This window comes from Limulus polyphemus, unplaced genomic scaffold (genome assembly GCF_000517525.1).
Source record: "Limulus polyphemus unplaced genomic scaffold, Limulus_polyphemus-2.1.2 Scaffold41, whole genome shotgun sequence".
NCBI classification, from domain to species: Eukaryota; Metazoa; Arthropoda; class Merostomata; order Xiphosura; family Limulidae; genus Limulus; species Limulus polyphemus.
Window position 1 is genome coordinate 135384 of NW_013665651.1, and position 14741 is coordinate 150124.

The 14741-nt window shown below is 34.4% G+C and overlaps 1 protein-coding gene across 1 annotated transcript in view; it reads left to right on the forward strand.

Annotated features, from left to right (window-relative positions):
* The window catches only part of LOC106461810 (potassium voltage-gated channel protein eag-like), a 112307-nt gene that overhangs the window by 76150 nt on the left and 21416 nt on the right, over positions 1-14741 (forward strand). Inside the window, exons 3-6 of the mRNA XM_022388941.1 lie at positions 4074-4202; positions 4823-4947; positions 11603-11998; positions 14245-14668. Coding sequence (XP_022244649.1) covers positions 4074-4202; positions 4823-4947; positions 11603-11998; positions 14245-14668 — 1074 coding nt within the window. The remainder of the gene's footprint in view (positions 1-4073; positions 4203-4822; positions 4948-11602; positions 11999-14244; positions 14669-14741) is intronic.

A 14741-nucleotide genomic window follows, 5' to 3' on the forward strand; every position in this document is an offset into this window, starting at 1 on the left:
CTAGAAGAAAGTTGATCAACACCATTATAGTTTTTCCTGCAGCACAACCTAAACAAAAAAGAAAAGGATACAGCTGTTCGTGATATGATTTCTAGACCTGCACGCAAGCTAACTAAAATACTTTAAAACTTATGAGTAATAAGTTCAGTCTGCCATATCTGGCACTTCCATTTGGTAATAATTCACCGCCAGTTATGTTCCAATTTCCCCTTGACGCGTATTAAAATTGAATGTGACATTTACTGATATATTAAGAAATGAATCTGTTTGTCATAGCAGCAAACTCCTTTGAGTTACGAGGACTAAATGAATAATAGTTTAAACAGAGAAAAATAATACATTCATACTTTTTGTATTTAGAAATATTTGTCTTTGTTGTTTGTAACAAAAAAAATGACAATTATATGAGTTTCGTCCTATTTGCTTTGCAATGTGCATGAAAAGATTTGTTAATTTTATAAAAGGTAACTTTGTACATGTTACAAGGTGGGTTTCTTATTTAATATTTCAACATTTTTAACTTAGACTAATTAAAAAAGTTATTGATCAACAAAGAATGTACATCCATCAGATAAACCACAGTTAATCCATATAGAATGCGCGCTATACGAACGTTATACCTTGATTCATCAAAGTAAATTGGAATACGAAGAAATTGTCAAAACATTGACCATGGGTTGTTCCGTGACATCGTGTGAAACAGGGTTGTAGATCAACTCAATCAGGCAATAAAATTATGTGTGTTGTTGTTGTGAGAGTGATTTTTTATAGTGGAGGAAAGGTACGGAATAAGTCAATCACGGGTAGTAAACAGATTCATATAGTATAAATGAACATCCGAAAATGATTCAAAATACTAAAAAAACATGCTATGACTAACACCCGAGATTTAAGCCTAACTTCAAGACAAAATGCAGTTGAATAAGGGTGAAAGATACAGAAAACTAATTATATGTATATATATAGGTAGAATTTAAAACCTAAAAAGCTAAATGCAAGAAATCTCTCAGGTGTAAATTAGTAAGAGGTAGCTGTAGTAGGTTATAAACAAGCATATAAATAAATTAATGTTTTACTAGCAATAAAAAAGGTTATACTTGATGTCTAGATTAATACTCAAAGTGGGAATCAAACAATATTTTCTAATACCTCTATCTGGCTTAAAATCCAGTATTAATATTTATAAATACCATATATCTAATAGATGATAGTCCAAGAGGGTAAAAGTTTTAGAAACCTGAACTCTCCATTAACTCTGTGCGTGTGTTATTTGAAAATAATACATTATTTTATAAACTTCCCAAAGTGAAATCTGGATTTCGTAGACAAATTAAGGCTTAAAGTTTTTTCTGTTTTTTTTTACATTAAAATATTTTTAACAGTAAAAGTGTAATGTAATGTAATGCTAATATAGTAATAATCTAGAATTAGCTTTAAGTAGTTAGTGTGAAGGTTCAAGGAGGAAATTTTAATTTCAAACAAAGCATTTGATATTTTTTCTTGGATAGTTTATCGTATCAATAATAGATCATGTATAAAACTTTAATTTTATGTGACGTGTTCAATATCTTTAGTAAGTATAGTAATGTGAGAATAAGATTTTTTACATTCACAGTCTTAAAATGACGTAACTACAATAGTGTACGTGCCATTTTTCACCAAATGTTTCGAATATGGATTTAAAAACAAATATTTTGTATTATGTGCTTTGGGACAACAAATATGCTGTTAACAGAAATATTGTGTTTAATTTGTTTCAAACAGGCTCTGATTTATCACTAACGACTGAAAAACATGTGCACGCATATCAAATCATGTACTGTGTACGAAGTGTTAACATATAATCAATGAAGAAATACAGGGCATGTAAATCGTATAATAATGTATTGTTTATGTAGTACGAAAATACATGGTATGTAGATTTTATCGACTAAATTAATATTTGATGAGTCTTAAAAACAAACACCTTCTGAAATTTTGATGTAACGATGGAAATTCTAAATCAGAAAATATACGTGAAAGTGTTATAGAATCTTTTGTAAAACTTGCGTGACAAATTCTAAGTTAACGCTCAAGTAACTGGTTAGTTTTTGATCATCGTTTTGGCCAACAGAGGGCGTTGATAATAATTAAAAAAAAGGAAGCTACTTAGATCACCGTGAGGCATAACTGGAACAATTTATTTTTTATTTGCAATTTTTTAATTCGGGAGGGGGGAAGATAAATAGAAGGACCCATTGGCCCTGTGGTACAGTTCTGGATTTGGGGGGGGGAGATAAATAGAAGGACCCATTGGCCCTGTGGTACAGTTCTGGACTTGGGAGGGAGATAAATAGAAGGATCCATTGGCCCTGTGGTACAGTTCTGGATTGGGGGGAGATAAATAGAAGGATCCATTGGCCCTGTGGTACAGTTCTGGATTTGGGGGGGGGAGATAAATAGAAGGATCCATTGGCCCTGTGGTACAGTTCTGGATTGGGGGGGAAATAGAAGGACCCATTGGCCTTGTGGTACAGTTCTGGATTTCGGAGCTGGCGAGCTATGTTCGAATACGTGTGATATCACTAAATGTTTCCTGTACCTTAAATTCTTGGCGTGTTATAAGAATGGCAGTCCGTTCCTTAGGTGCTGACTGATTACTTTCCCTCTGGTGTGTATATCTTAAAGTTAGAGACAGTGGCAGAGAGTCTTAATAGTCTTACCATAAATACAAATTTCCAATTTCTTAAACACAAAAAGTATAAATAAGATTTTCATACTTTTTTTTTGGTGGGGAAGAGCCACAGCTGAGTATGAACAAACACGTGTTGTTCTTTTTTCGTCTCTAGTAAATAATATGCAAATGTGTAGTGCAGCAACAAAATGTATTCAGCTGAACGACTGAACCACGCAAAGGAAACTACTTTTAAAACGACTAAATAAGCACGCAATACAATTACTAGCATATCACAGTGTAAAAAATAAACAAAAAAAAAACGTTATCTACCGGTAGTTTACTGCTGATTCTTTCAAACTTCGGTAAACTAAAATTGACAGTTTTCAAATTGTCCAAATCAAACCCGGAAAGAACAGGAGATAAGGTACCCGGCGTGAAATACGTGCTAAAAACTTGTGTATTGTTTTGCGGTCTTATTTTTAGCCCTTGTCTAACTCTGGAAAAATGAGATTATTTTGTTCTATTATTTTGTTTTTTGTTCGTTTTGTTTTTAATACATTCGGAAAAAAATAACCAAGAAAAACAAACATACCTACCACCAGTTACAGATATTTCCGCTATCTATTTATTTTTTGGTACTGATTTTCAGAAAGTACAAACCCTAAATTTTTCTCTAATTTTTTCATTAGAGAGAATTTGGGTATTGCAATTTTTAACCGTTATTGAATTAATTAAATAGTACAAAAATATTAATTTAGGGCTACATAAACGTGAGAGAAAGGACTGACAGGTAGGTAGGTTGTAATTTAAAACAATAAAGTTATCTTGACTTCTTAAAAGTTAAGCCTAAAACGCTGTTAAGCGTTCAAAAATGTCGCATTATTCAATTCTCTGTTTAGTGTAATTATTATCACTGGCTGTTAAACGTATCACTCGGACATTTCTATTACCGTATATTGTTATTGTTTTGTTTGTATGTGTTTTACTGTTAATGCAGTTATATTCAATTATGGATGAATTTACAATTCCGAACTTTTTGGCTGTTCTTTCTACATAGCTAATGTTCTTTGATGCTCCATGTACTACGTAATACTTAATTGTTAGATAAATGTTCCACTACCAATATACAATATACATCGAGATTTAGCTCAACAAAAATAGTGCTTTAAAATCCCCTGTCTATTTACAGAATTGGGGAATTGCGTTTTGTTTTCGTGTATTGTGTACGCCTGACGTTTCATCTTGTATCTAAAGCAACACCCTGATTATTCATTACAAATGTATCTTTATGGCTTCTCTACATTATTTTTTTTTATTATTTTCCTTAATATTTCGACGCTAACGTATTTTGAATACTCCTACTATGAGTTTTACATCTTAATGATTTTCTGATGAAGTTTGTAAATCTATGCTCTAGACACTCCGCTATGGCTCCTACTTCATATTGCTCCTATAAAAAACGAAAAAGATGTTGTGGTCCTGTTTCTTCTGACCTTCAGAGACATCACAGCTCTAAAACAACCACTAGAAGACGATGCCAGCAAAGGTATCTACTTAATAGAAGCAGGAGACAAATTTATAATAATTTCAATTTAGATGATGTGCCCAAGTTGAAATAAGCCTAATATCTTACTTCTCATTACAGAGTTATAAGGATGAATTAAACAATAATATGTTCGAATTTCTATTTCTCATCAGACATAGAAGTTAATATCTTACATCTTATTACAGAGTTATAAGGATGAATTTAACAATAATATGTTCGAATTTCTATTTCTCATCAGACATAGAAGGTAATATCTTACTTCTCATTACAGAGTTATAAGGATGAATTAAACAATAATATGTTCGAATTTCTATTTCTCATCAGACATAGAAGGTAATATCTTACTTCTCATTACAGAGTTATAAGGATGAATTAAACAATAATATGTTCGAATTTCTATTTTTAATCAGACATAGAAGGTAATATCTTACTTCTCATTACAGAGTTATAAGGATGAATTAAACAATAATATGTTCGAATTTCTATTTCTCATCAGACATAGAAGGTTTTCCGATTATTATATCTAACATGTTGTCAAAATTTCACAATTAAAATATTATTCCCGTTATTTTACAGTTTTCAAGAATATTTGTTTTAATTTGATTATACCTATAATTTAGGGCTCAGCAAGTTTGCCCGATTGGCCCGCTCTGTTACCAGAAGTCGTTCCGTTTTTGTCCAACAGTTCTCATCTCATCTTCCAGTAATCAAATCCGACATTGTCAAACAGTCTCAAATCGCCCACGTGAGTATTTCTTTGAAATTAGTTATTGTATGCAAGCACAAGTTTTACAGGGTTTCCGACGTAATAGGACTGGTGTTTACCAAAACCAATTCATTTATATGGATTAAAATCTAATATGTATAAGAAAAGGAACCTTAAAAATTACAAAACTGAATTTTCCGCTAGATGCTTTCTCATTGTGCGACTTTGAAAAATTAATTAAACGAAGTAATTTCAATTATCGCAGAAGTTCTGCATAAAACCTCGATAAATTCGTGTTTTGTTATGATGACTATATTTAATAAATTTTGAAAATTACAATTACCAAGAAATGGCTTACTTTTTTATCGTCCCTATTTAAATACTGAATAGTAATATTTCACCAGACTTATACATTGGAAACAACTATCATGCACCAAAAATATTACAAACAAGAACTGGTCATGGGAAGAAATAACTCAAACTGATATACGTTTTCGTTCTTTTCAAAATATTTGCTTTACCTTAATATTAGTTGTTGTTATATAACGCAAAGCTCTGTTCATCGCGGGAAACGAACCCCGGGTTTTAGCATTTTAAGTGCGTAAACTCAGCACTGGGGGGCCTTAACTTCAATATGATGACGATAAGAAAGAAAAAAAGGCTCTTCCTATTCATGCAAAAATCTCCCATTAGGAGATTAATAAATACACCTCTTATTGATCCAATAATAAGTAATAATTTGGGGTTTGATGAATTAAAAGTTTCGGTTATTTTAATTGATACACTAGAAATTCAAAACAAAAATCTAGAGACTAAAACCGATAACTCGATCCTGAAGTCCTGTTCACTGAGTTTCGCAGTAACAGACCAACAATACGCAAAGTTAAGAATGTAAAACATACACCGATAACTCGATCCTGAAGTCCTGTTCACTAACTTTCACAGAAACAGACCAACAATACGCAAAGTTAAGAATGTAAAAAATACGGTAGACGAACAGCAAATAACATTTGAAGACAATGTGTTTATCAAACTTTCTAATTCAGAAAATTTTAAAACAACAACTAAAGTAAAAAACTTAAAAGACCACACTTTTCATTAAACCTCTAATACGCTAATAAACTGTCTTAATTTCACTTAGAAATTGTAAAATTATAACCTGTGAAATGTAAGAACTCCTTATGTTTCACACATTATTCAATTCACTAGATCTTCATATTACCTGCAAGAATTGATTTTATTTGTTTGTTGAATTTCATGCAAAGCTAGTGTATCTGATCTAGCCGTCCCTAATTTTTAAGTGATAGACACAAGGGAAAGCAAATAGTCAACACCACCCACCGTCAACGCTTGGGCTACTCTTTACCAACGAATAGTGAGATGGACCTTCACATTATAGCGCCACTACGGTTGAAAGAACGAGAATGTTTGACGGATACGAGTTTGGTTTGTTTTGAATTTCGCGTAAAACTACACGAGGGCTATCTGCGCTAGCCGTCCCTAATTTAGCAGTGAAAGACTAGATGGAAGGCAGTTAGTCATCACCACCTACCGCCAACTCATGGGATACTCTTTTACCGACGAATAGTGAGATTGACCGTCACACTATAACACTCCCATAGTTGAAAGGGTGAGCATGTTTGGTGGAACGGAGATTCGAACCCGCAACCCGTAGTTTGCGAGTTGAGCTCCCTAACCACCTGGCCATGCCAGAACGATGGGATTCGAACCAACGACCCGCAGATTGCGAGTCGAGCTCTTTAACCACCTAGCCATTCCAGGACGACGGGATTCGAACCTGCGATCCGGAAATCGCGAGTTGAGTGTCCTAATTACCAGACTACACCAAGCCTTAAAGGAATGATAGCAGAAGAAATTTTAGGACTGAACAAAAGAGAACTGTGTGTCAAGTCTCAATAATTGTACTATATTATATATGTTTATTTACATTCTTTCTAGTGTGGTCAACCTTACGAAAATGTCCTATTAGCTAAAACTAGCCTTAAGATCTCGATGTGTGTGTATATATATATATATAGATAGATAGATAGATATCAAAAACACCTTAGGTGTGAAAAAAGGTGCGGCCAAAAGAGGATTGAGCGTGCAACTTGAAGAAATGAAATTGGCGGCCAAACTGGTAGCTACACTTATAGCATTGATAAGAATTTTAAAGCAAATATTCATTCATTAGTTAGACACGCCGTGTTTTTTGTTTAACTTGGGGCATGATGACGTGTAAGACAAAATACACGGCCTGGCTAATTAATAAATGAATATTTGCTTAAAATTTTTGTCAGTGCTATAAGTGCAGCTATTAGTTTAGCTGCCAATTTTCATTTCATTCCTTTAAGTCGCACGCTCAATCCTTTTCTGGGCGAACATTTTTTCCACACCTAAGGGGTTTTTGATTAGATATCATGACTTTTTGTCAATATACACCAAATAAGAAAGCGACTCTCTATAGTAACTAACACTAGTTTTAGAATCGCAACTCTATTATTCGTGATAGCTTAGATTACTACAGTCCGAGCTACAGAAAATGGAAAATTGATAAGCTGTCACTCCTGTTCACAACATACAGTGTTCTGCAAGTTGTTTTGGTCGCAGACACACTGTTGTGCGTCTTGATGTGTATAAACACAGGAACAGGGTGATTAAGCGAGACACTGCTAGTGATAACAACAATTACAATACCCGAAGTATCGTACAGGTTGAGCTTAGATATATATCTGTATACTTACAATTAAAAAAATAACTACAAATTTAATTTTCTTTATAAAGCTACGCTTTTACAACTCACACCAGTGTGAAATTCTGTTATTTGATGAAAATGAAGCCTGGAAATTAAGGCGTTCGATTCGCAAGTTAAGGGTCGCGGCTTCGAATCCCCGTTACCGAACATGCTCCCCCTTTCAGCCATGAGTACTTTATAATTTGACGGGACAATTCCAATTCCACTATTAATTTGTAAAAGAGTAGCCCCAGAGTTGGCAGAAGGCGGTGTTGACTAGCTGCCTTCCCTTTAGTCTATCACTGCTAAATTAGGAACGACTGGCGCAGATAGCCTTCGTTTAGCTTTGAGAGAAATTCAAAAAACAAAGAAACGAAAATAACGGACATTCTCTCAATGCATGTGTATCGTATTTTCTATAAAGTTATAGAACAGGTGTCAAAACTTCTTATCGATTAAGAATATTTTGACAGAATTCTAGTGAACTTGGCTTCTTCCAAAAAACAAAGAAGAATTTTGTTTCATAACCAACACTTCACGCATCAGATTCGTATCGACAATCGATTTCAATCAAATGGGAACGTTAGACATAAAATCGATAAGAAAAAAAACGTGTTGATTCTACTAAAATGGAAGAAGTATTCTATTTCTTGCCAGATAGAAAAAAAAACATCTTAAATTCGTATATTTGAATATGCTTTGATAGTTGTAGTAAATTATTGACATTTAATGCTGAACTAAATAACATCTGCCAATTTTCTGAAATTAAGAAAGTATGAAACATTAATCAGAAGACTTCCTGAAAGTGACAGTCAGTAAGTTCTATGATTCCATGGGAAGTATTCATAGAACTCCACACGTCGATTAGATTGCTGCCAGTATCGTATTCAATCAGCATTGAAACTCTCAGTACTTGTTAAAAGCAATTTCCAGAAGCTTGTTTGTTTGTAATCAAGCACAAAGCTAGACAATGGATATCTGTGCTCTGCCCACCACGGGTATCGAAACCCGGATTCTAATGCTGTAAGTCCGCAGACATACCGCTGTGCCAATGGGGGGGCTTCCAGAAGCATCGGAATAAATTTTATACGTTTTCGTGATTGGGTTTGTTTGTAATTAAGCACAAAGCCACACAGTGGAATACCTGTGCTCTGCCCACCACGGGTATCGAAACCCGGATTCTATTGCTGTAAGTCCGCAGACATACCGCTGTGCCACTGGGGGGGCTTCCAGAAGCATCGGAATAAATTTTATACGTTTTCGTGATTGGGTTTGTTTGTAATTAAGCACAAAGCCACACAGTGGAATACCTGTGCTCTGCCCACCGCGGGTATCGAAACCCGGTTTATAGCGTTGTAATTCTGCAGACATATCGCTGTGCCACTGGGGGGTCGTGATTAGGAAAAGTTAATAATATTGCTCTTTGAGCATGACATCTTAAAGTTAAATTTAGGATTACTAACAAAACTTGGCGCAAGTTAATTAAGTCTTTGGTTATTTGTTGTTAAGTACAAAGTTCCCCAGTGAGTTATCTGGGCTGTGCCCACTGCGGGTATCGAAACCTCATTTTTAGCGTTGTAAGCCCTCAAACTTACCACTGAGCCACTGGGGCAGCTGTATAATTTGTTAAATACATCATTTTGTAAAATATGATTTATATATTCGTATATTATTCCTAGGATTCATAAATAACAGTATGATCTTAAATAAGTAAATTAAATCGTATAAAATCTAACATAATTACACTAACGAAACGAAATAAATTCAGATATGCATACTTATATAAACTATTTTCCTAAGTTAAATTATTTTAGTTTATAAACAATACAGATACACTCAAGATCAATCATTTCCTGATTAGTCACCAAAGAGGAGGGTGTGTAGAACGTATTTTCACATGACTTTAACAAGGCTTTAAGGATGTTAACCGTACGATTACCACGGAGGTCCTAAAATTCGTAACGAATTCTTTTTCTCTTGTTTTGTTTCAGAGAAAACATTATTAATCTGATAGCTTATATAGGTGAAAATCGGGTTTCGATACGTGTAGTGAGAAGAGCACAGATAGCCTATTGTGTAGCTTTGTGCTTACTAACGAACAAAGTAATATAAAAATGATACCTCTAATATATACTAATAGCGACATGTCATGGCGATTATTCTTTTAATAATGACTTTTGGTTTAATGAGCACTGCGTAAACTTTACACGAGGTGATCTGGTAGGTAACAACTACAGTTGTTAAAATATTATGGACGACTGTTGGATTAATGAACACTATATAAAACTTTGCACAAGGTGATTTGGTAGGTAACAACTACAGTTATTATTGTATTAGCAACGACATTTAGATTAATGAACATGTGTAAAATTTACACGAGGTGATTTGGTAGGTAACAACTACAGATGATATTATTTTACGAACTACTGTTGGATTAATGAACACTATTTAAATTTTACACTAGGTGATTTGGTAGGTAACAACTACAGATGATATTATTTTACGAACTACTGTTGGATTAATGAACACTATTTAAATTTTACACTAGGTGATTTGGTAGGTAACAACTACAGATGATATTATTTTACGAACTACTGTTGGATTAATGAACACTTTAAATTTTACACTAAGTGATTTGGTAGGTAACAGCTACAGTTATTATTATATTAAGAACGAATACTGGATTAACGAACGCTGTATACACCTTACATGAGGTAGGCACTCTTCTTTTTTTTTGGTAAATAGCAGTAGTAACTGTTATAGTACAGGGTAGTCCAGACGTTAGTTCCCCAGCATAGTATTTTAATTATTTTCAATTTTTTACCTGGTTCCAATCAATGTATGAGTACACAATGCCTAAACATAACAAACAGACTGTTAATGGGCCAGCGAATTTTGGTGCTGCAAATCAATTGTTATTCACACAGAAAATATTTAAGTGTATGACGGTGGGATGGGGGACTAACTTTAGAACTACTGTATGATAGCGATGACCCCCTGGATTGATAAGACTGTATAGACTCCAGTGATATGAAGTCGTAACACTAAATCCTTTTTATAACCGAATACTCGGAAGCTGTTGTTGCCACTTCTAAACGACAGTTCAAACGTAGTTAGTTATACCATAGAAATATAGCATGATAATAATTAGCCTAAATAGGCTTAAAACAGTGTTGATCTAGTTATCTCGTCCATCTTATAACTGAGACAATCCCACCAATCACTGCAATACAAATAATAAGCTGTAGTCCAAGTACTAGCTGTCATGATCTAATAATGACGAAAGACGGCACTTGTAATACCACAAATGTGAGCTCTAATGATTTGATACCGACGACACTTGAAGGTGAAAGTAACATAAACATAGTTTACCATGGTCTAATAATGACGTAAGACGACGACACTCGTGATGTCACAAGTGTGAGTTCTAATGATCTAATACCGACGACATTTGAAGGTGAAAGTAACATAAACATAGGTTGACATGGTCTAATAACTTCTACTGATTCGGGTATAAACTGTACAGGTCTGATATTGAAGACAGTAGATGGTTGTAGTTCTATCCTGATTACTTAACTTATTATAGGTATAAGCTGTCACGATTTTATAAAGATGACGTCGAGAGCCATGAATAGCTGTTAGCAAGTAATAACGATGATAGTCTAGGATCATGATACTGAAAGCTGACAGTATGATAGTGGTGATATTCGAGAGTTATAATATCCTGGATATAACTTGTCAAGATCTAATATTTACTGGTTATGATATTTGGGATATTAACTGTAACTTTTTGATAATGATGTCATTCAAGATCTGTAAAGTTGTATGTTTAACTTAAACAAGATAAGATAATTAAGAGTTATTTTATTATATGTATTAGTTTTAACTGTCTGATAAATAACATGACTAAAATAACCTCGACTGACAACATAGGGTTCTTTCCCTTTGGTTCGCCTATAGATGATGAGCCTAAGTGCAGACGTGATGCCACAGTACCGACAGGAAGCCCCCAAAACTCCACCCCACATCCTGCTACACTACTGCGCCTTCAAGGCGATCTGGGACTGGGTTATCTTGTGCCTGACATTCTATACGGCCATCATGGTGCCCTACAACGTCTCCTTCAAGAACAAAACTAGTGAGGATGTCAGCTTCCTGGTGCTTGACAGTATCGTTGATGTCATCTTCTTCATCGACATCGTTCTCAACTTCCACACCACGTTCGTTGGGCCGGGTGGTGAGGTCGTTTCTGATCCCAAGATCATCCGGATGAATTATTTGAAGAGCTGGTTCATCATAGACCTGTTGTCTTGCCTTCCTTACGACGTCTTCAATGCCTTCGATCATGACGACGACGTAGGTTGCTTTTGAATAATTACGACGAAACCAAGTTTCTAAAACCCTATAATTACCATACTATTACAAGTTACCTTTTTTTTGTTTGTTTGTTTAATACACCCGATATAACACAATGTTTACCTTGTATTTAATTGATTACCGTATAATTTTGTCCGTATTTTATCTTACTTTCCTGTTATAAGATGACTGCATGTACTTAACTTATGTCGAGTAAACTAAAAATAAGTTGTTATTGCACAATATTATTTTATTTGACGATTGTCCTTTGTTCTGACATGTAAATAAAAGATAAATTACATCTTGGGCAGAAGTTAAATACAATTTTGCTAATTTCAAGCAAAATGTAAAGAAATGCCGTATTTGCTCGAATGTAATGTGCACTTTTTTCTCCAAATACCTCCCGACAAATTTACTGCGCATTATATTCACGCACATTCAATTTCGTTAGGTATTTCAGCTAACACTGAAAATCAATAAAGCATCTTTAAATGTTTTAAAGAAATGTTGCATATCTAATGCAATGGATGGGGCGGATCTTGACATGATGTGGGAATCAAAAGAGGATGAAGCAAAGGTTCAAGGAAACAAATTCGATGAATGCGATGACGAAAATGAATGATTAGCGTAGTATATTACCACGTATAAACTTTTCAATACCTTTTTAAAATTGACACGTAAAAAAAATTTCAATGAAAGATTTCCAAAAATGTTTAATACATCGATAGTTGTTTACTGTACTTAGAAACTGGTCAATACATTTTGTACAACTGATGTGTAAAAAAAAAACAACAAATTTTCTTTAATTTAACCTTTCAGAATGTGGTGCACATTATATTCGGGCAAATACGGCAAGTCATTTTCTTCTGTAAGGGTAAAAAAACATAGAAATTACTCTTTTTTTTTCTATTTTTATTGTTCGACTAAGAATTAACATTAATTTCAGCCCATCATGCAAAAATGGTTCTTTCTATTACGTGCCATCCATTGTTAAATTATATTTTTGGTTGGCTGAAGAATAAAAACTGAATAAGTTACAGAAGATAATTATACAATACCGTGTCAGATAATCTAAAATATAGCTTGCATTCATTATCACGGAACAACGCCAAGTTCATATAGATACAAGTATCCATATAGTGGATATAGACTTTTTTCGAATAGGTAATACTCAGGAAATTCGCGTTTTATTTAAGACAAACAAAATATTTTTATCTTCGTCAGGTGTGCAATACGCAGGTTTTTATTTATGCTCTTGATAATACTGTACATTGTGACTAAGATAATCTGATATTAGCATCATCAAGTTTATCCTTCACGCAGGGTATCAGAGCCCTAAAACTATCAGGTTGGTGATCTAAACATTATTAAATTTATACTTCGAGAGAGTATTAGATGCTTACTTGTATCTTCTGAAAATTACCAAGTTAATGAAATGAACATTACTTACAGTTTTTCCTTCAAACGTGATGTGGATTATTAGGTCAGGGGTATGAAGTTTCTGAATATAATCCTTTAAACAGGATATAATTTTTTACATCAACCCCTTCCGTATGAGTCAGGTCTTTTTTTAATATCTTATTATATTTCTGCACAAAATATACACGATAAATAAATGTTACATGTTTGGATTTATACGTTATATATATCATTTTAATGAAACCACAGTAAATAACTGGAATACTTCTCTTAAACGTTTGATACATAATTTAGAATAACTCCGATAGATATCAGCACATACAGAATGTCCAATGCCATCTAGCGAGCACTGGTTGTGATACATGACAACATGCGAATATATTTGGCCAAATAGTTAAAAATACAGCGAGAAATGGTTTGCCCGAATTAACTCGGGCATATATTTTTTGAGACATGAAGGCCATCCAAGTTATCTCAGACAAATCACGGAAGGGGTTAAAAGTTCTAAAAACGGTCAGTCTGGTGATAACGTTTAAGCAGGAAATCCGAAATTTATTAAATGCTCTTAATGTGTCAAGGTACTGTTATTTACATATTGAAATGTATGTGTTAATAAGCAAGCTATCAGAAGCTTATCTAGAACCTTCTGAACTGTTGATAACATAAGATTAATTTCATGAAGTTTATCTTTCAAGCAGGCTATCCGTAACCTATTGAGCGTTCTTAATGTGTCATGTTACTGTCCTTTAACATTATGAAACTTATCCGGTACCTTTTGTACTGTGTATAACATAATATTAATGTCATAAAGCTCATCTTTCAAGCAGGGTATCGGCAGTTTATTCAGTGCTCTGAAGGTGGTCAGGCTGTTAAGACTGGGGCGTGTAGTCCGGAAGTTGGATCGTTACCTGGAATACGGAGCCGCCATGTTGACCCTGCTGCTGTGTTTCTACATGCTTGTTGCACACTGGTTGGCCTGCATCTGGTACAGTATCGGCCGCAGTGATGCTGAGAATGGTTTCGTTTACAGCTGGCTGTGGAAACTGGCTAACATCACTCAGCAACCGTTTTATTTCGAGTTTTCGAATGAGACCTACAGGACAGAGTTGTCCGGTGGTCCTCCTAGAGGAACCATGTACGTCACGTCTCTCTACTTCACTATGACCTGCATGACCAGCGTGGGATTCGGCAACGTGGCTTCCGAGACGGATAACGAAAAAGTTTTCACCATCTGCATGATGATCATAGGAGGTAATTAAATGCCGATTATGGCAGTCAGTTCAACAGAGAACGGGCAGGCCTGCCTTAGTATGATTTATAAAGA